The sequence below is a fragment of the Lygodium microphyllum genome, chromosome 14 (genome assembly GCF_053477565.2).
Source record: "Lygodium microphyllum isolate KBCC chromosome 14, Lygodium_microphyllum_v1.1.10, whole genome shotgun sequence".
Lineage (NCBI taxonomy): Eukaryota > Viridiplantae > Streptophyta > Polypodiopsida > Schizaeales > Lygodiaceae > Lygodium > Lygodium microphyllum.
This window is the reverse complement of record NC_141148.1, coordinates 15,973,690-15,995,825: the sequence shown is the minus strand read 5'-3', so window position 1 is coordinate 15,995,825 and position 22,136 is coordinate 15,973,690. Positions and strand designations below refer to the sequence as shown.

Here is a 22,136-nt window from a genome sequence, read left to right as displayed (position 1 = left end):
GCAATACACTTTTGTTTTGTTGATATACTATATGGCCAGAGTAGAAACAACATATTTTTACACAAGTAGGTATTTATAACTTGTCAAAAGGCAATTTTCACATAACCATGTATTTATAGCTTGTCAAAAAGCAATAATCTACTCTTTCACAAACGTGGGGAGAAATAGTTTGCAACATACGACAATTGCATGGATGACTAAACATCTTGTTTGGTAACATATCAAAAAGCATCAATAGCAACAACCTTTCACGAGCATGTATTGATAATGTATCATAACGGAATAGCTATATAGTATACTCTCTTCCATGAGTGTGGAGAAAAATGGTTTGCAACAAACGAGAATTGCATGGAAGACCACACTTCTTGTTTGACAACACATCAGAATATATATGTTCATGACAACATGTCATTGCTCCCATACAGTGGTTAAGCATGAGAAAAGCACGCAACTTCCTTTGAAAGGTTTCTGCATCTCATAACCTCCGATAAATGTTCAACAAAGGAACATGGCTTGCAGATAATGTCATTATCAATTCCTCCGACTCAGAAATGGAAGCATTACGTCGTCAGGACAATGTTTTTGCAACGATTTTACGTCCGTCAGGACAGGCCATATGTCACGAGAGGAGTTGCTTTCTGAACCACCAGTAAAAAATACAACCAAGCAACATCCCGAAGGATGCTTTCGTAAGAGCTTTACGACGTTTTAGCCAATTCAAATAATAGAAATGAGTGGAAGCTCTTGGGAGATATCTAAGATAGAACGGCAACCCACAACTCTTCCGGAAGGACGCCATTGAAAAACCCTGTCCAAGAAGAAGAGAACGAGGGTTTCTGAGACTTGCTTTGCCAGCTCATGTCTACAAAAGGATATCTGCAGAAAGGTTTCAAGAAATCAGAATAGACACCTGTGGAAGCTTCTGTTGCTGGCATAAATGCTCCACATGTAATTTTGTGTTTGAGAGAGCTGCTGTCCAGAGTGCTGGAGGAGCGTCGGAGTATGCTTGAGAGACGATGTCAAAAGCCCTTCGTGCGCCTTGCTCAATAACGCTCAAGATCTTTGCTTCCCTGGCTTCTCGATGCCTAATATGGTCAAGAAAAAGCATTCAGCCAAAGCAACCAAGTTGTCCCCGTGCATATCCTTCTTCAGACCCAACTTTGCATTCTTATAGACCTTTTGAGGCTGTAAAAACGCTACCTTATGTAACTGTTCAATAAGTGAGCAGGCCAAAGATTGAACCGTCCATGCATCGGCACTATAATGCGAGGAGCCAAATTCAAAAAATTGCGTGTTGTTGCAAGATAGTCCTGAAAGGTTGAGGCAATCCCAGAACCAATTCAATTCAGCATAATGTGTAGACAAACAAAACATGAGTTTAACGTCTACAGAAACTTACCTGCATATTCCCCCCAGAATCAGCATCTAGCAGTGAGCTTCCTTGACTGAATAAACCACCAAAATCAAATTGTTCTGCTTTAGTTGAATGCAACCGTACACCAAAATCAAATTGTTCTGCTTTAGTTCAATGCAACAGTACACTCAACAGCTTGAAATGTCATATCTTGAACTGCGGTGGGAGCAGGTTGCCACATGACAAGAATGGCACTAAACTCGTCTATCAATTCGTTACACAACAAACATATTTGCTGCCAATTTGAGGCCTTCCTAATGGTGACTATTTTTTTGGAAATTCTATTTTGCAGCCACAAGGATTGCTGGACACAATGTAGATGCTAAAATATCGAGCAATAGCTAGAATACTGGTGGAGGATGAGGGTCAGAAGACTCTGTTCAAGAAACCATCTCTTGTGAGGTATTCCTGATGAGCCATAGCAAACATTTCGAAACCTTCCGCATACAGCATTTTCAAGTTTGCCTTCTTGCTCCTTAGAGGTTGGCAAAAGAAAGCTGCAAGAAATGCCTTCGAAAGAGCATTGAGGTTTATTATGAGAAGGACGATTGCAATGGCAAAGGTACTAACGAACGACACCTTTCCCCTGACATACTTGCCCAAAATTCTCCAAATACAACACTCGTTACATCTTGCTATAACCAAAAGGCTTGACCTGGCTCCGTAATGAGGCGTTAAAAGGAGACCCTGGGCTCTTCATGTACAGAAAACAAAGTCACATCATTATGATGACGTAAATGAAATCTGGCATAGTCAGCTCGTCTTCAACAGCCATGCCTACAACAAGAGGAAAACGTTCCTTCAAGGCTGGCGCTAAAGAGTCAAGCGGGAGGGGCAGCTCAAGTGAGACTAAAACCGTAAACAAGGCCACTTGTGCAGATATGTAACCAATTGGACATGAAATTGTTGGAAAACCCCTAAACGCTCCCAAGCCGCTCCTCTTACTGCATACAGAACTGCCATTATCTTTGGCATTTAGGTCTTGTGAAACCGTTGCGTGCTTGCAGGAGTGCCCTGTTTGGGTTACATTTTCAGGTATGCTTGATTGGTTGCATGGTGAGATTGGTGTGCTTGCAGCAGTCTTGTTGAAAGGTGCTGTATGTCCCCTTCTTCCTCGTCTGCCAATTGCATTCCAGGACCGAGAAACATGCCGGGCAGTTCTAACGCCCATGGAATCGAGGTTTTTGTGTAGGTCTCCCGACTCTTCTTATCTTTGCAGAAAAGGTGGCCATTATAGGCAAGAGGTGTTGCTAATAGCCAACCTTCTTCTAAGCAAGAGGTGGCATACGAAAAGAAAACATCGATCGCAAAGCAGCTGGGGAAAGGAAGAAATAAGGTTTCAGTTAAGAAGTTGACAAGCCTCCTTTGATGGATCGCGACTTCTATGCAACTTTGGAATTGGAAGGTGCAAAGGAGGAATTTGATTATCCGAATCATTACATGTATGGAATCTTCTCGATGGATCGTGTCATTTCTAGGAATGTAAGAGGTCTTTACTCTAAAGGTGTTTCCTATGGCCTAGTAACTATCTAAGAAGCGGAGGTACGATATTACCACACTCCAAGAAATCAAGTATGATTCGGTTGAAGTTAGAAATTTAGAGTGCCAAGTTATCTGTATTGTGCTGAGAGCCGTGTGCATGCAAGGTGTGGCATATTGCTTAAAGATACGAGAGTTACTAAGAACGTATTTGTTACGTCTGGTGATTCGGGCTCTGTCCTTGCAGTTAGAGTTATATCATTGATTATGAAGAATTGGTAGTATGGCAAGATATACCCCGAACGTCTCCTCCATTCATCTGGGATTGTGGTTGCTGTTAAGAGAGAAGGGACGCAAATGCCGTCTTAGTCGAGTTGCTAGGACGCAATCCAATGACGATCGATGGGTTAAATGCTTGAAAAGGGTGGTGATGACACCAAAAAAGCATGCCAATTTTTTAAGCTTTTGCTAGGACGCAATCTAATTATAGAATCGTCGCTGTCAACGTGTATTCTTTCTGCTTTTAGAATTTATTCTGGTGATGAAGTCCTCCATAGGTTATTGCAAGGCACTGAAGATTACGTTCAGCATCAGCAGAGAGTATTATTCGAGAGTGCAAAGATACAGCTGAAAGCTAATAGGGAGATTAATGGGAGATGCGCTACTTCTTTCTTTTTCAGAACTCTCAAGAGTAAGAGGCAGAGAGAAACAAAATATATTGAAAGACAATGAAGGTAAGGGGTATACTGAAGATAAGAAGATTGCGGATGCCTTCAGACATTACTTGGCATTAATGGTTCGTAGGGACAGAAGCTGAAGGATTTTATGAGTCACCTCCCACATCCAATCACTGACTAAACTGCTCTCAACTCGGATGGTCCCCCCTCTAAAGAAGAGCTTAAGTTTGCAAGTCTCCAGGGCTCGACGGAATTTTTCCAATCCATTTGGAAGGATGTGAAGAGAATTTCTGTCAATTTGCCAACGTTTGTTGGACAAACGGACTCATTCTAGAGGAGGTGAATAAGGGCGTCGTTAAAAAGCTTATAAGGAAATCTTTGGAAAGTTCTAAAGAATCTCAGTGTTCCCCTTTTACTATGCTGAATCTTTCATACAAAATCATTGCCAAAGCTCTAGCACTTGGGATCAAATTTGGGGAATCAAATTTCTCCTTCCGCAATCCTTCATCCAAGTTGGTATGGTTTTGTGAATAGAAGGAGAATTCATAATGTTTTCTATAGATAATGCCTTGATTTTGATTATGCTTACAATCGTTTTAGCTGCAAGTTATTCTTTCAACTATTGGTCTCGATTTTGTTAGAATGGTGGAAACTGCTCAAATGCTATTGCCCAAGTTTTCGTGAATGACTTGTTCACTAATCCTTTTCCCCTCAGAAGGTCAACTAGGCAAGGATATCCTCTTGCCTCAGTGCCATTTGCGATAGCCATTGCTCAAGAAAGTTGGAAAGTATAACATCGAGTCGTTAAAGAGATTTCCCTCCTTAGGCCAGTAGTTTTGTACTCAGTTCTTTGTAGACAACAATTCCAACGTTGCTGCTGCAGAGAATGCTTTTGTGCATGCCTTATTGGAGGTGTATGCTCAGTTTCTTCCCTTTGAGGTTCAGTGGCAAGTCAAAGAGAGAGAGAATTTATCTTCCTAAGTTTGCAGAGGCCAGAAGATCGATTTTCTCTTGCCCCAGTGCCATTTGCAGTAGCCATTGCTACAGAGAAGGCTTTTGTGCATGCGTTATTGGACGTATATGATCAGTTTTCTTCCCTTTCAGGTTCAGTGGCAAGTCAAAAAGAGAGAGAACTGATCTTCCAAAGTTTGGAGACACCAGGAGACTGGATCCTGAGTTATGATTTTAACCTAATAAAGCTTGGCAAGATCTTCAGATATTTAGGTTGCCCATTCAGAGTTGTTCCCTTAAACAGAGGTTAAATGGTTGAGAGAGATAGAGTTGCTAGTAAGCTGGCCAAGCATTCCTCCTCTCCCCTAAGCTTTGCAGGGAGGTTATTAGCTTTAAAGGCGGTGCTTACTCCTAGTTTTATTTTCGTTGCAACAGCATTTGTGGTCGGTAAATCTTCATGTATAATTATTGAGATGACTGTTTGTCAACAATCATAAGGTCAAGATCAAGGATTTGGAGGTCGCCCAAACTTTGGTCAACTTTTGGAAGAGAGAATCAAATTTGACCAAGTGGGTGGACCCCATGGATAGGAGTGACTCCTCTATGGTCCTCTATGATTGCTCTATGCTCTGAAATGCATAGATGTTCTCAAAGGCCCTTGACCCAGCTTTTACACTTGTGCACGTCAAACCAAAATTATGCCACTCCGTTCCAGCAAGGGATCAAAAGGTGGACTACATGTGGGATGCCAAGACTCAGAATCTAAAAGATGACATGGTTCTGAAAAAAAATTTCAGGCTCAATGATGAAAGAGTTTGAATGGCTGTGCAGTTGCAAAAAATAAAGGATGAATAGCTCACATCTACTGTCATTTGTAGTGATTACCCTTCTAAATTGATGAAGAGTCAAGGGGGCAAGAGGCTTTTGTTTCGCAATAAAAGAAAGGAACTTAGGAAGTATGGCCATTAGCAGTTTGTTGGTTGAAGAATTCATGGAAAAGGATGTTTCCTTTCACCAGGTGAGGTTATGGTTGACTACTCCTTCCAGTAGGCTCAGCTTAGTCTTATGATGTGTGCTTACAAAGAAGTTTCCCACCAGAGACGGGGCTTGCTGGAAGCATCTCCCCTAATTGCATCCTCTGCAAAACAGAAGAGGAGAGGGTGGACAACTTATTCTGGGAATGTTTCTAAGTCAAGCCACTGCAGATTTTATAAACTGGATAAAGAAAGCAGGATTTAATCTGAAGCTTGCTATCTTGGGAGATGCAGGACAGATGGATGAATAATCATTGAATATAATTATAGGTGACCATGAGGCATATTTGACATTATAGAAGCACTCACCTATACAAAAGAGTTCCAGGCTCTTCCAGCTAGTAGGACATTAACTGATACAATTAAGGATTGAAGAAAATATTTTTTATGCACCCTTAAAGTTCAAGAACAATGTCAACATTCAGTTACATAAGAGCAATCCACTTTAGATATATTGTAAAATGATGTTTGCATGTATGGCATTAGAAAGAGGAGTATGACCAAGGACTTCAGAGAACTTACCCTACACAATGATCTCCCACGATTAGAGTCTGTGTTGGCACATGTAACAAAGCCATGTGACCATCGGTATGCCCCTATCAAGCAATCCCAGAAATGTTCAAAGAGCATTTCCAAAAATATTCATGTTTGCAAGTGTAATGAAGAAGTTATCCTTGACAGCTGAAAACGTTAGATGCCTGGTTGGAAATGGGAACTTACTGGTGCAGCAATGACACGGAGATGTTGATCACCAACCAAAAGCACTGAACCATCAACAACTGCAAGGTAGTTGAATCCTTTAACAGCTGCAATTGTCATTGTATTAAAAAAGAATGGTCAGGCCAGCCTTTGCAAATTTCTGCCAGACTCAGGAACTACTAGTAACACCCCCCAGGATAACAGTCAACTGAATGTGCAAGCTATATTTTCTTTAATTTTTGAAACAAACTTAAAAACTGTACACTCAGACTGACAGATTGTACAATGCTTAAAAGCACCAGAATGTTAGCTGCCAAATAAACAATGACTTTTAGCTAGCTTTAAAAAGAACTAGATTGGCAATCTAACCCCACAGCTTAGGGAAATAACAAACCTTCTCGCAGCTTTCACAAACTCAAGATGTTTGTAGAACTAGGATAACCATCATGACAAAGGTGTAACAAAACTTTGAACATTCTTCATACCAGTTGTATATTGAGGACTACCAAAGTATCAATGCTACAGCCCCACTGATATTTTTTGCATATCTTGAGACAGTTTGTGAAACAAGTAGTAACTTCATGGTTTTGCTGGTCCTCGTAAGATTTTTTTTTTAGAGTTATTTAATTTCCTATGGATACTCCTAAATAATCAAGAGACACCAACACTAGGATTCCAACAGTAGCAGATGTAACAACCTTTTCCCAATCTCCCAAAGGTCAATTCATGTGCAATCAACAATGCTTGAGGATTTTGTTTCCGTACAGTTTGCAAACCTGTATACAAGCACAAGTTTTAATGTAAGCATATAGGTCGAAGCCACTGCAAAGAGTGCAGAAAAGGCCTCAAATGCCAACATACATTTTGCAGTTGTAAACAAACACTGTGAATTGTTCTAAAGTGCACATAAACCTTACTATATTTGAGTCTCAGTAGTTCCTCTAAAAGTTCAGTTTTATGTAGTCACTTGCAACATTGCCGATCTCTCATGCAAGATATATGAAGAGAAGTCATAATATTGACCATTTATCAAATAATGTGGTCTATTCTTGAGCATGAATCACTTTTCTTTCACAAGGTCCTTTTCCACATGTTTTAGGCACAGCACCTTAGATGTGAACAGACACAAGGAAGATAAAAGGAAGCTATAAGGGTAAATTGATGGGTAAAATAGAAATAAGTGCAAACTTCTTGTTAGCCTAAAAGCACTACAGTTAAAAACTGATTCATCACAGGTACCTTCCATATGGTCCAAGTGGTGATGCGTGAGAAAAATGAGCAAGTCCTTAGGCAATGACTTGACAACAGTCGCAAGGTGTGCTGCAAAATTCAAGGAGCATGTTACCCTGTGTTTAGAGTATTGCAGGTTCTTGCTTTGATGTGATTGCTGACCATATGCAGTAGAATACTCTTAACCCATCCATGGCTAGCTACGTGAAACCATAGCACAAGTTTCTAGCTTCTCCATATGAGCACTATTCAAACACTTAAGAAAATATACAGCAAAATGAGTTTACCTTGAGCCCCCTGTGTGTGGCAACCTGGATCAACCAAAAGAGCATTCCCTTTTGCAACCACAAGTGCATCCTCTTGACAAGTATTGGAGGAAGCAAAAATCACAAGATTTGTCTTTGAAAAAGGTTTCGCCGTCAAACTAGTCATTGGCACTTGCAAGACACCTGGAGGATACTCCTGGAGAAAGATCAATTCATTCATATCAGTCACAAGTCTGTATGTCCTAAACTCTAATATACGTCTTCCTTTCTTTATTTTGTTTCAACTGCTATAGTGCTTGGCCATAAATATATGCTCACATTATTCTGCTAACCAATTACAGTGAAAAAATATCGAAATATACTCTGCATTTTAAAATAGTATCCATTTTAGAAGCTTCTGTTATCTTCACGACCACCATGAAAAAGGTTAACGAAATAGAAAAAGCAAGTAGAGAGTATTTAATAGTATGAAGTTAAATAAATCTGGACCTGAAACCAGTCCTGCTCCCAGAGCATACATGCCAGCAACACTAACAATTTGATGAACAAATTTTCTCAAAATCCAAATCATAAGAATGATTGTTCAACAGCTGCACATTCCTAGCTTCAACAATCACCATCTCCTTTTCACACAGTACAAAACCAAATAACATGGATACTAGCAAGCTCACAGCTCAACCATAAACATACATACTGAGCAGTTAAAATGCATAGCCGATCTGATCTGCAAAGCCATGGCAACTCTATTTGTATTAAGCCACTCAATCTGAAACCCTTGTGCCAGCTCTGATGTTTTTATGTTTCTTGGCTAACTAACGCCATTGTGCATAGTAATTACCAAAGCATGCAATATCCAACCTAACAGAGCCATCATCTGAACTCCAATTACCTTACTCACATGCCCCTGTCCCAGTGAACAAGTGCCTGATACATAGCACAAAGTTCCCATGGCAGTAACTGCTCCACACTCTATACTAGTATTATCCAAAAGAAATCCTGTTGCTTTTCTGTTTGCCTGCTTAACATCAGCTTGTGTGGATAGTTAAACCCTTGCAACAAAGGGATTGCATATTCAATGCACTTGGCATCATATGTTTGAATCTTACTGAGGTACTTATCCTTAACAACAAGGCTTCACATAGCTCATGTCAGTCTTAGACAAATCAGAACTTAAATGGCTAGGTGACCACCTACAAAATTCCTATTCAGTCCAGAATCTCCAACATAAAGCACTGGTGTAGTTGTCCATCTGGATGGAATAGAGTACTCTTGGATCTTGGAAGGGCTGACGAGGTGCTTTTGGGCATGTTTGGAAAGTAAATAGGACAAAATCTAAATATTTCTAATGAGAACTGCAAAAGTCATACGGATCATAGAGTTCAAAAGAAAAATTGAAAGGGAACAGAGATCAACTCTGTCCCTTCTCTATTAAAAATATTGATCGACAATTGCAACATGCTCATGGTAATCCCAGTTGATCACAGGGATCCTAGTTACTGTTTGCCATAGAGTCCACAGATTGACAGAACTATCAAAAGCATCTTGTACATCCTTAAGCACCATTTGGGACTGTTCAAAAACATCCATTTTGATATTGATAGTTTCGTCCTAGTTACAGAATATTGATAGTTTCTTCAAAAACATCCACTTTGATATTGATAGTTTAATCAAAACATCCATTTGGGTCAGAATATTTCCTTGACAATTCTTCCTGGTTACTGTTTGCCATAGAGTCCACAGATTGACAGAACTATCAAAAGCATCTTGTACATCCTTAAGTACCATTTGGGACTGTTCAAAAACATCCATTTTGATATTGATAGTTTTGCCTGTGTGAATTGTACAGAGATAAAAGCAAGCTTAGGCTTATATGAGCCTGAAGTGAACTGTATTTGTTGCATGCTTGTTGGATCTTATAGTTTTGTGAGTATACCTGACCTTTAACCACAAGATTGAATTTCTGCAATAAGCCCTGTGGGAAATGAGGAGAGAAGGCATATGTGGCTAAAGGTCCAAGCCGCATAGCATGTGAATCCTTTTCTGTGAGATACTTCCATGCAGTGTGTGGAGCCAACCACTGAGCTGATCCTGAAACATTAATCACCAATTATATGGACAATCCCAGAAACAATGAATCCCAAGTAAATTCAGGAAAATGGAGCAAGTAAAATCCAGGGTGTACCCAAAATACCTGGCAACACCAAATCATCATCTACTTCCAAGTCTGTCTTGAAGAAAAGGATGCAAAGTGGAGGACCAGGACCATACTCTGGCTCCTCAACATACTTCCAGTACTTCCAAGGTTGCAACAGCTCCCAAATAGAAGGAAGTTCCTTCTTTAACTGTTTGACAAAGCTCAGCTGCTATTTAACATATGAAGTTTACCTTGATTGACAAAATTGCATGACCATACTAAACATTTCATGATGACATGGAGCTGAAATGTTTAACTTGAAGAAAACAGTTTTAACTATTTATGGAAATCTGGTTGGTTCCTTTTAGATTCAGAATGCTGCATAGTCACCTGTACATTATCATCAATGCATAATATGTACATGCTTGATGAGCGTGAATTTATGTTATTATAGGCGCAAGTATTCACCACTATTGACAAGCACAAACAGATAGGTATAGAAGTTGCAAGGTTTGCAAACATCCTTTCTTGGAGACCATAGTAGACCAATAGCCAAAACATGCAAGTCAATCGATGTGCTAAAGCTCCTTTGCATATTTTCCTTCCTTCTTGATGTGTGTTGGTCTTTTTATTTTCTTTTTTTCTTTTCCTTTTCTTTACTCTCTCTTTTCTTTTGTCCAGTTGGAAGCGGTGGTGTGTGGTGGGTGGGTGTATGTGTGTTGTTTTTGGGGTTTTTTTTTTTTTACATCCTGAATTAGCCTCTTGAACAGCCCCAAAAATGCTTAATTAATGAAAACCCTAAAACGGGGTGCAAGTCGAGAGTTTAAAACGAGGAGAAGTTCGAGATCCCCAAACTTTCTATAAATAGATAGGTTGCCCGCCATTCAGTCGAATCTTGTTTCTGCAGGTTTCAAGTCTTGTAGCTTCGCTATCCATACCGTATTTGCAGAGGACATCTCAACCGAAGCTGCCCAACATTGTCTACGTCCATCCGGGGCCTGTTTTCAGCTTCATTGTCACGCAGTCCACACCATTGACAGATGCTGTCCAGCCCCAGAAGCTGCTACTCCCCATCCATCTGCTATCATGAGCTGCCATGTGCCACTCTACTACTGCATCAGTACCTTCTGGCTGCCTCCCATAGCCCCATACGACTGCTGAAACCCTGAGTTTGCTGCAACAGGCTGCCATACAAGCTTCCATGTCATTCACCATCTTGATCTACATTTACTACGCCGGATGCCTGTCATCAGCTGAACCTACATTTGCTCTCTCTCTCTCTCTCTCTCTCTCTCTCTCTCTCTCTCTCTCAACATCTGACACAATCTATGACATCATCTATTGCGTTTGCTGCTGTCCAACATCTTGGAGGCTGCCTCGCTGCATTTCAGGATCTTTAGAAGTACGATACACTCTCCTACTCATTACCTTTCCCTCAGTCCTCAAGACACGAGAGTTCGAGGTACAGTTTTCATTCCCTACACCGTTTATTTGATGCATGAGCATTGTCTATTCAATATTCATTCATTCATTCAAATTTTCATTGTGTTCATTGTCTCTAAGTTACCCTAACCCTAACATTGTTTTATTGAGCTTATGCTTTGTTGTACGCTTTCATTTATTCTGCATTAGGGTGTTTCTTCATAGGGTGTGTGTGTAGGGTGGTGGTTTTGTATTTAGAAGCGTGAGAGTGTGCTTCACCATATATGCCACATGGGATAGTTGGTGCCATCCAACTTGTCATCCATGGACAGCATGCCAAGCAAATTTTTATTTATTATTATTTCCCCATGATCTCAACTATCTACGCATAAGTTCCAATCCAAAAAGTGCAAAAAAATCCCCAAATTTGGGGCTCTTTTGTTGCTGTTATGGTGTACATGCACTTAGAAATGGGGGGAAGGGGGCAATACCCACCAATGTCACTATCCAAAACAAAAACACAGCTTTTTAGAGGTGGCAAACCACACCACCAACGGTAGTGATGGCAGCTCAGCTGGTGGCAACAATGAAAAACTTCGGGTAAATGTCAGGGGCAAATGTCAGGGCTGATGTCTAGGAAGCCATCCCCAAAATTTGCACTCTAATCAGTGAAGATTAGACCGAAATTTGATGAGAATTTGACAAGAAACTTTGGGGAATTCCAATGCATGTGAAAGGTGGGAAATTGATAATCCTTGAGATATCATAACCGGCTGGTTGTAAAAGTGAGGCTAAAACTCTTATAGAGAAGTTTAAAGTGAAGATAAGTAAGAAAGGTAAGAAACTAATGATTAAATATGAGTTGTGCATGACGAAGAGAGCTAGCAACAGCCACATGTGATGTGGTCTTGCTGATGAAATCCTTGCCCACTGCCACTGCCCAAAATTTGTGTTTTTGGACAGCATGCTATTATTGACATTCTACTCACCCTCGCACAGCCCGTTCATTGATCCAGCATTTCCATAAGTGGATATTGCCAGTTCTTTTCCTTTCTCATGTGCTTTTTGGTTAGTCGAACAACACCCACCTGGGGCCATTCCTAACTACTAGTCAACTAACACACTAAGTGAAAGATGTCACGTCATAATGATCTTGTTGGAATGTTTGGCAATAATGATAAATTGGATAGCACTAATTGTCATAGGGATTGATGTTATGCTTTTGCCAAAGACATTTAATTAATTTAAAATGTGCAATGTTGTGATGCACATAGGAGTTATTTCATGGCAACACACCAAGGACCCCAAGGAAGCAGTGGGTGTCAAAGGAAAAAGTTGTGACAAGCTATGCTAGCTAGGTTCCACGAGATGGTTGGTATCAGTTTGTCCCTAGGACGATTAATTGGCCAAAAGGGCTAAAATTTCTGAAAAACTTCCACCCCTTTGACTTTGTTGCCCAAAATTAAATGTACCCATCCACAATTTAATTTGCTAGGCCATTTGCAATCCCAAGTGGTCCCAAGAAATAATTGACCCATAGTACGGGGGAGTTTCGGAAACAGGGGAAACAAAAACGGAAAAAACCAAAGTTTCAAAGTTTCGGTCAAATTTTAGAAACAGGAAAATGGTGTTTCGGATTATACACTAAAATAAATACCATATTATGTGGGTATATAAATATATCAATGCCTACAACAACATGTACCCAAATTTCATGCAAAACTTTGAGTCTTCTTGTCATATGATTGAAATCATGATTCATTACACATGTCACAACTCACGAGTGAAGATTGAGGAGTCAAAACTCAATGGTTGAAACTTAAGACAACTTAACACAATTAAGACTCAATTTTCAAAACTTAAGGCAATAAAATGAATTATAATTTATGACCATGAATCATCTATGATCTAAAGAGTAGTAAAGACTAACATCAAGAACAGTGGAGAACTGATATCAAGAACAATGGAACAAGAATCAAAATGCATAATAAGTGAAATCAAGATACAATAATACATGTAACTATGTCATGTGAATAATCTGTCAAAACTCCAAAGTCTAGTGAGCACTCAACACTGTGTACTAGTCTCTAGACTCTAGTAACTACTGAGTAATAAGTATCAACATCAATGAACAACTGGCAACTGTAGTCTGAACTCTACAATGCTAAACTGACTCTTGTATATTACGAGTCATGACTCATCCTGACTCTGAAGATCTGTGCACCATCTCCTCGTTTGACTCCGAGGACCCTAATTAAGAAGTTGATGAAGTAGCCTCAGCCTCAACTTCAAACTCTAGTTTTGACTCTGTCCGTAATGCACGACCACACGTGGCCCTTTCTCTAACCCTCCTCTGTACACGAGTCTCAAGCACCGGTGCCGATAGCTTCTCATAGAGCATCAAGTAGGTATCCCACTCCTCTTGTGGTATCTACGGAATGTCACGCACCTTCTCTATATCAATCTTGTCAATATTCACCTGTGAAGATGAACGAGACAAAGATATATTATATGAGAGAAGATTCAACATATTCAATGTTTATACATATCACAATTTACAATCCAACTTCCAAGCAATGTCAAGTGTCAAGGTTAAAAAGTTAATTATTCATAATACTAATCATTACCAATTTACCCGTGAAGGCTCAAGGGATAGAGCGGCCCTCTCAAAAAGCTAGAGATTGCAATGGCAAAACACTAAACACTCCAGTTGGGCAATTGTGAGCTTGCTCCTCTTTTTGGTGTGGAAGAGAGCTCACGTGCTCTAGTTTCTCTTAGCAAGCCCTAAACTACAATCTTGCGGCAATGCATTTCTATTAAAATTTAAGATATTGAGCTTAAGTAATTGGCAATTGCTAATATACAAGCCGCAAAATCAACATTTAAGTGGGTAATAGATTTTAGGACCTATTACCTAGGTTGCATAATGCATTAGATAATTAAGATTCAAAATATAAAAGTCACCAATCACATACCAAAGTAAAAACACAATTGCCATATCTCTCCCACCAAGAGGCAGTCTGAAGTTGTCTCTCTCAAAGCCTAGTTGTGGATCGGCCAAAATGAAAAGAATGATTACGAAATACCAGCAAATCATCCTCTACTCTCCTCATCATATCTATATCATCCCCTGTGAGGCGCCTCATATACACCATGAAGCCCTCCTCTAACTCCTCGCTAGTGTACTGCTCCTTGCTGCGCCAAAGGATATGCAAGATATGTGCGATAGCATGGATTGATTCCATAAACCAATCCATCGTGCATTCCACACTACATGAATCTCATCAACTCTTTAGAGCAAAGGATCATGGATCATATATAAAATAAGTTAAAAACTTAGAAGTTAGAATAATGATCAATCAACAAGGAGTTGTTAACACCAAATAATTACATGTATAAAAGTTAAACAAGAACTTACTTGTCTTGGGACAAAAAGCTGTTACCAAGCAAAGCCTCGTCAATTTTATCCATATACTCGTATAGAAGGCACAAACTACTTCCCTCCATATTAGCGATGCGCGATACAATATAAATAAAAGTGAGACTTTTTACCAATATCTCTGCCTCAACCCACCAACTCTCATTTAAAATATTGCGCCTAAAAGCAAGAGCCTTTGGAGACTCTCTCATTCCATGTGAATCATTCCTAGCATACAATGGTCCGTATCAAATTTGGACGGCGGACCCATATCAATCTCTCCAATATAATAAACATATAAGAAAATCAAGCGATAGAGGGCTTCAATAGATCAAGTGTGCTATTGGCTCAAAACTTGCTTGTAATGGATGGCCTCTTCTTCACAAATCTTACTATGCTTATTGCCATCTTGAAAATGCCATCCACCCAAGATATTTACCTAACATCTTCAATAAGCAAGTCAGGGTAATGGGATGCACATGGAGTCCATACTATGCTAGGAAACTCCTCCTTAAGCATATGTCCCATAGACACACAATTGCTTTAATTATATATTACTACCTGCACCACATTTTGGACTCCTACGTCCATGATGACATGTCGCATGTGTTTCCAAATGAAAGCTCATGTGATGGTAAGACCTGAGACAAAGGCATCGATGGCCTTAATAAATATGGTGTCTTTACATGAAGACACCAACACATTGTAAACATTCATTCGACGCATATCTGACCATCCATTGTATAATATCATGCATCCATATTTCGCCCATGTCTCCTTCAAGGGCTCCAATTGAGCCTCTATAAATGATTTCTCATTTCGAAGCTCATGTGTACGTAATGCATCTGCAAATGGGCCTTTCCACTTATACCCTATGCAGCTTACTACCCTGATTATCTTCTTTCATTGATGTGTAGTGGCCACATTGAAAGGGATAGCACACCGAATAAATAAGAATGTGAGTTCCCTAGTTGCCTCCACAATTGCTTGCATCTTAAGTCCTGCATGGACAATGTGTGTTGGATGAGAGGATTCATCCTCTTCTAGCTCAATAACCATGCGCTTTCGGTGCCAAAGATGGAGTCTTACCGTTAATTCTACCGACACATTTGCGCAAGGCCCGATGTCTTTGTCAAAAAGGCATGCCAAGTAGTCTTTCTTCACGCGTTACACTCCCCAATTTCTCTAATCCACAATAGTTGCACCGCCACTTTTTTGATCCGCCAGAGCCCTCATATCCCTTGATTGGAGCAACGTGTCTCCAATATGGATCCGGCGCCATGATATGATGATTAGCCTTTAGAAGAAAAAAAAGAAAAACGCTGGAATCGAATCACGATTTGGAGACGCCCCATGTAATGCGATTAGTTCCCTGGTAACCTAGCCCAAAACAGACTATAGTTCGACACCTCTGAAATGCCATTTCAAGGTACTATAAATTGACCCTTGGACAATCATTAATTAAAATTTCAGCCCTTCTAACCCTACCCAAAATAAAATATGCCCGTCCACAATTTAATTGGCTAGGCCCTTTGCAATCCCAAGTGGTCCCAAGACTTAATTGACCCTTCGACAAGCATTAGTTAATTAATTAATGGCCAGCTCTTAGTGTCACCACCCCTAACACTTATTAGCCAATTAATTGACCTAGAACCAAACTACAGTCACCCAGAATCCAATTGACATAACTTGTATCAACTTTTGCCTTTGACACCCACTGCTTCCTCACGGTCCTTGGCTTGTTACCATGAAATAATTGCTATATGCATCACAACATTGCACATTTGTTTAATTAAATTAATAAAATGTCTCTAGCAAAAGCATAGCATCCCAAAATTCCACGTCCCCGTGATACTAATTATCCCATGTGGCCATACATGATATGCCATGTGTTGATTGTTGAATAATTATGGGCTTATGAATCAAGAACAGAATCAAGGCCTACATGCCCAACTATGCAACAACAATAGAAATCTTCTAGTGGTGGAGAACCAATTGTTACTCATGGTTCATCCGGCCCAACATCTATTCCTCCCCCCCACCAAACAACTGAGATCAAATGGAAGGATTCACATGCACATGTATTGATTGCCCTATCCGGCAAGAGGAAGGTCATACCACATATTTAATTGTGTTTCTAAACCAAGCAAGCATAGGACATACTTGCCTCTTTGTACCAATTGTGCAATGAGATGTGTGTTGCATACTTAGCAAAGCACTTTCAGGTTGAGCACTTGACCAAGGAATATTTCATGGATTCCTGTGTCACCCAGGTCAAGGACCTCAAGGAGCAGTTGGCAAACATAGATGATGTGATATTAGATGCATCACTTGTTTCCATAATTTTGAGCAACCTGCCGAATATTTTTCAAAGCTTTGTCACTACTAATCAACCAGTTGCCACATGGACACAAGGGATCAAGCATTTGCAACCTCCCATAGAGACAAGGGAAAGCCATGGCAGCAATCAAGGCAAAGCCTAGTCCCAAGGCAGCCCCATCCTCAAACTATAGTCTTGCAAAGAATGAAGGGAAAAAGAGAAAGAGATGCAACTATTGCGGAAACCTGGTTCTCACTGATATATGCTACAAACACATTGTCAATGAAAAAAAGAAGCACGGCATGTCAGTCACAAAGAACACATCTAGTGGATAGGATGAGGGAACAAAAAATCGCTCAATTAGATCTATGAGAAAATTGTGCATTTATAGTTACATACTCTTATGATCCTTTATTGTAGATGTAGTGCTTGTCAATGGCTGAGATCAAGGATGCATGGCACTCTAACAATGGTGCTTCTAAGCACATTACCTTTAGCAAAGGGTTGTTGGTCTCTATGCAGAATGCACCCAAGGGGGGATTAGTTGAATGTATCTTATGCTATTAAAGGCATTAAAGAGGTTACCATAGTTTCAATTAATGGGAATACAATGATGTTGAAAGATAAGAAAAATCTGTTATCAATCTCAACAATTGCATGTGTTGGTTTCTTGGTCTTTCAATATGGATAGATTAGTATGCATGATAGCAGCGATGACATTGTAATTGTCAATATTGGCACGTTGTACAATGGGTGGTATAGGCCAGACACCTATGAGAGAAGTGAATGTAAAGATGCTATGACAGTTGATGCCCTGGTCATTATTACACTCAATTGTGGAATTCTCGATTTGATCATTTAAATTATGACACTTTGCTCCACCTAGAAATGTATGACATGGTGCTAGATATGCCCTCATTGAAAGTACCACATAAACATGTTTGTGAGGATTGGGTACTTAGCAAGATACAACATGCTTTGTTGCCCAAAGATGGATCTATACAAGCTACTCAAAAGTTGTAGCTAGTGTGTGGTGATACCTGTGGTTTGATGTGGATCTATCTATAGGGAGATACTTGTGCTTTGTGACTTTCATTGACAACTTGACCCACCACGGTTGGATTTATACAATGAGGTGCAAATAAAAGACATTTTATTGTTTATAAAGCTTATTGGTCATGGTGAAAAATTACAATGCTTGTGAGCTTGTTACACTATGCACTACTCGAGGGGAAGAACATGCCACATGGAATGCATGCAATTGGAGTGAATTGCCAAGTTTTAAAAGGGAGGTATATCACCATCATCTAAATGCACTCCTACAATTTGGGCACATCGAACCGTGCATGTACAATGTCAAATAAAGGCCACCACAAACAAGCCACGAAAATAAGTTTTTTTATTTTAAGTTATACAACGGTGAAATGTGAGCCTTCTAAATGCACATTAAAATATTTAATGTTTCAAAGGGCTTAGACATTTTACATGCACATTGAAGCATTTAATATTTCAAAGGGCTTAGTCATTTTAAATGTCCCATTAAATGTTGGGCAACATTTGATGTTACTTAATGTGGGGAGGACCACTTGAATCAATTTTGCATGGAGGCCCATGAAACCAGCCTTCTTTCTTTCAAAGGGTGGTAATTCCTTGATTAAGCACTTAACTATAACAATCAGCAAATAAACATAATTTGAAATGCACAAATTACCTTAATAATCTAGAACATTGGACACCTTGCTAGCCCCAAAACAAGGGCCTCTTTTGGTATTTCTTTACTTTGATTGCTAGTGGAATGAGTACAAGATGAGATTTCACAATCTCCTTCATTGTTCCAAAAGCCCCTTGTTGCAGGTGAAACCAGCCTTCCTTCTTGGAATGGGTGGTGATAACCTGATTTAAGAGTTAATTACAGCAATAAGTAAATGCACATAATATGAAATACACACTTTACCATAACATTCTTGGACAGTAAACACCCCCGTTGGCCCCAAAACCGGCGCCCCTTGCGGTATTTCTTTAGTTTCATTCAATTGGAAGGAGTACAACTTGAGATTCTTCAATCTCCTCCTGCTAACCAATTGCTCTTGCTGTCATAAATGACCAGCAAGCCTTTTGGGTCATTTGCCCCTTGACTCACCTAGGACTTCTTCTCCAATTTGACCCTTGGCTGGCCAAATGCTGCCCCAAATCAATTTGGGATGGGCTGGCCTTGAAATCCCTTGATAATCTTCAATTATCAACTCCTGATTTCAGTCCCTTGAGCCTTCAATCTTTGGCACGGATCCCAATGTCGCTGCTAAACCCTAATTTCTGCTGTAAATTAGGATTTACTGCAGAAATTACAAATCAACCCACCAAAAATGGCTGAAATCTCCTCCAAATAGCTAAGAATTGTTGAGAATGAATGAGTATAGGCTAAAGGAGATGAGAGAATGCTGTAGAGAGAGAAAATTCTAAGATTTGTTGTGAAGAATTGATCAAAATCAGCTGCTGCCCTGCTGTACTAGCCCCAAACGGATGTACCAACAACAATAGGAGCATCAGAGACTGTGATGTTCAAGAGAAAGTGCATCAGCAGCAATTGCCAGCTTCCCTAGGTCAAGAATATGCAATCTCCATCACCAAAATGGTCTCCAATGGCTAGGAAATGGCCCCAAAAGTTGGCAACAACAATCCAACACCTCTTTCCAACAGCTCCAAAATGAAAAAACGAGATTTTCCTCTCCCTTCAGCTCTATTTAGCTTTTCCCCCACTTGCATGGGAAAGTTTTGCCGAGTGGTAGCTTTCTTAATCCATTTTCAGCAATTTTCAGCCATTTAATTAATTTTCAAAATTAATTAATTCAGCCCTTAATCCATGCCCAGAAAATTGACCTTGCCTATCCAAAAATTAATTGGCTAGGCCATTTGCAACCCAAAGTGGTCCCATGCATTAATTGACCCTTGGACAAGCATTAATCCATTAATTAATACCTAGTCCCTAGTGTCACCACTGACACTTAATGGCCAAATAATGGTCCTAGGGGCAAACTAACACCAAAATTCACCTAGAATCTAACAAGTGTAACTTGTTACAACTTTTGCCTTTGACACCCATCTTTTTCGCATGGTCCTTCGGCCTTCAACTGTGAAAAAGTAGCTTGCACCTCACATGTGCAACACATGTGCATCTTTTAATTGCACATTTGATTAATCCTTTAATCAAATGTCAATTAAACATAAGTAAAGCATCAAATTTTCACATCCTCGTGACAAACCACCCCCTTGAAATCCTTGCGATCATCCTCGATTGTACTGTAATGTGTCAAAGCAAACAATATTGCATTGGAATTTTCACAAGGCATCATAGTCAAAACAACATTGGCCACTGCTGGCTAACTATCTCATATGCCCACCATTTGCTGAAAATTTCCAGCCAGCATAAACATAGCATAAAGCTCAACAATAGTCCAGAACTGTTGCCAGAAACTCATCGGATGCATCCTTAACACTTGTTTCTCAACAGTGATGACTACACAACCATAGTAAAGCATAAACCGAGCCGAAACCATGGCTGAATAGTCAATGGCATTCAGTACACATGTTGCTGTCCATAGAACCAGCTGAATACCACTGAAACTAATGATCATACACTGAAAACCAGCACTCGGTAATCAATCTCTCATGATCATAACTTGATGCAAATGTACAGTTTCAGAGCTGCAGTGAAAACCATACCCATTTGCATACATACCACAGTGACTAGTACAATGAATAGTGACCTCATGGCAAACATACTGTCAGCACAGTACCTTGGATGCATGCTGAATACATCCGAGATCCACTATACACGAGAGCAGTCCATTCCTCGAGGAGTGGAAGTGCTACCTTCCCCTTGAGTATCAGGTGGTACTCTAGACCCTTGCCCTGCTGATCCTGAAAGAGCCCGATCCAAAGTCAGCTCTAACTGAAAGGCATCAAGGTAAATATGCAACAACTGAGGATGGTCTACCAAGTCATCCTCTTCCATCCATTTAGCATCCATTGGTGAAAAATTGTGAAACTTCACCCAATAGCTTATGGAAACTTTACCTTTGACCTTTTCTCTTTATGTGCCAAAATCTGCTCGGATACCAATATCTCATTCAGCTTCTCTACATTGGATGCATGCTGAATACATCCGAGATCCACTATACACGAGAGCAGTCCATTCCTCGAGGAGTGGAAGTGCTACCTTCCCCTTAAGTATCAGGTGGTACTCTAGACCCTTGCCCTACTGATCCTGAAAGAGCTGGATCCAAAGTCAGCTCTAACTGAAAGGCATCAAGGTAAATATGCAACAACTGAGGATGGTCTACCAAGTCATCCTCTTCCATCCATTTAGCATCCATTGGTGAACAGTTGTGAAACTTCACCCAATAGCTTATGGAAACTTTACCTTTGACCTTTTCTCTTTATGTGTCAAAATCTGCTCGGATACCAATATCTCATTCAACTCCTCTACATTTGATTGAATTTCAGCAAATACATCCTTAGGCACATCAGCATAAAAAGGCCTCAACAAGCTCTCATGAAAGGCATAGTGTATCCGCTAGTGTAGAGGTTTCCATGATAGCCAACATTAAACGGAGCATTTGCATGACCAACACTTATTCCTTGAGCCCCAAAAGCACAACGGGATACCGATGCTTGCCCATATGCGTGATTTTGCACACCATGCATTATACCGATGCCACCATACAGCGGATTATGCATTCCATGGTCCATACCCGAGTACATTGGGTTATGCAAGCCATGCATTGGTTGCTGAAAGTTATGGGGAGGTGTGCCATACATTCCCACATTCAGTCGCTCATCCACCATAGCATGAAAAATTGTGCTACCACCAAAGTAAGCTGGCTGCCCCAAATTCTCATACAAACCTTGCTGTCCAAAAAGGATAGGATTAGCATTTACATCATGAACTTGCATTCGCATTTCTTGCCCACTTGGCACCAATTGCTTTCCACCATGAGCATCTTTAGGAGCATCTTGAGAAGGCTTTGGCTTGTTCTTTGGTGCATCTTGCTATCCAGAAGTTCTAGAAGAGGATTTTCTCTTCTTGTCCTTG

At 40.1% G+C, this 22,136-nt stretch overlaps 1 protein-coding gene across 3 annotated transcripts in view; it reads right to left on the bottom strand.

Annotated features, from left to right (window-relative positions):
• Nucleotides 1-235: 235 nt before the first annotated feature.
• Nucleotides 236-22,136, bottom strand: part of LOC148025354 (Metallo-hydrolase/oxidoreductase superfamily protein) — a 58,891-nt gene continuing 36,990 nt past the window's right edge. The window contains exons 2-12 of one of the 3 annotated variants that reach the window (XM_087692409.1): nt 9,942-10,113; nt 9,684-9,838; nt 7,772-7,946; nt 7,494-7,574; nt 6,953-7,030; nt 6,276-6,361; nt 6,078-6,151; nt 1,400-1,445; nt 1,201-1,310; nt 911-1,085; nt 236-808 (exon numbers count right to left, since the gene is read on the bottom strand). In XM_087692409.1, coding sequence (XP_087548535.1) covers nt 620-808; nt 911-1,085; nt 1,201-1,310; nt 1,400-1,445; nt 6,078-6,151; nt 6,276-6,361; nt 6,953-7,030; nt 7,494-7,574; nt 7,772-7,946; nt 9,684-9,838; nt 9,942-10,113 — 1,341 coding nt within the window. In that variant the 3' untranslated portion in view covers nt 236-619. The remainder of the gene's footprint in view (nt 809-910; nt 1,086-1,200; nt 1,311-1,399; nt 1,446-6,077; nt 6,152-6,275; nt 6,362-6,952; nt 7,031-7,493; nt 7,575-7,771; nt 7,947-9,683; nt 9,839-9,941; nt 10,114-22,136) is intronic. The other 2 variants (XM_087692410.1, XM_087692411.1) reach the window with 2 other exon arrangements.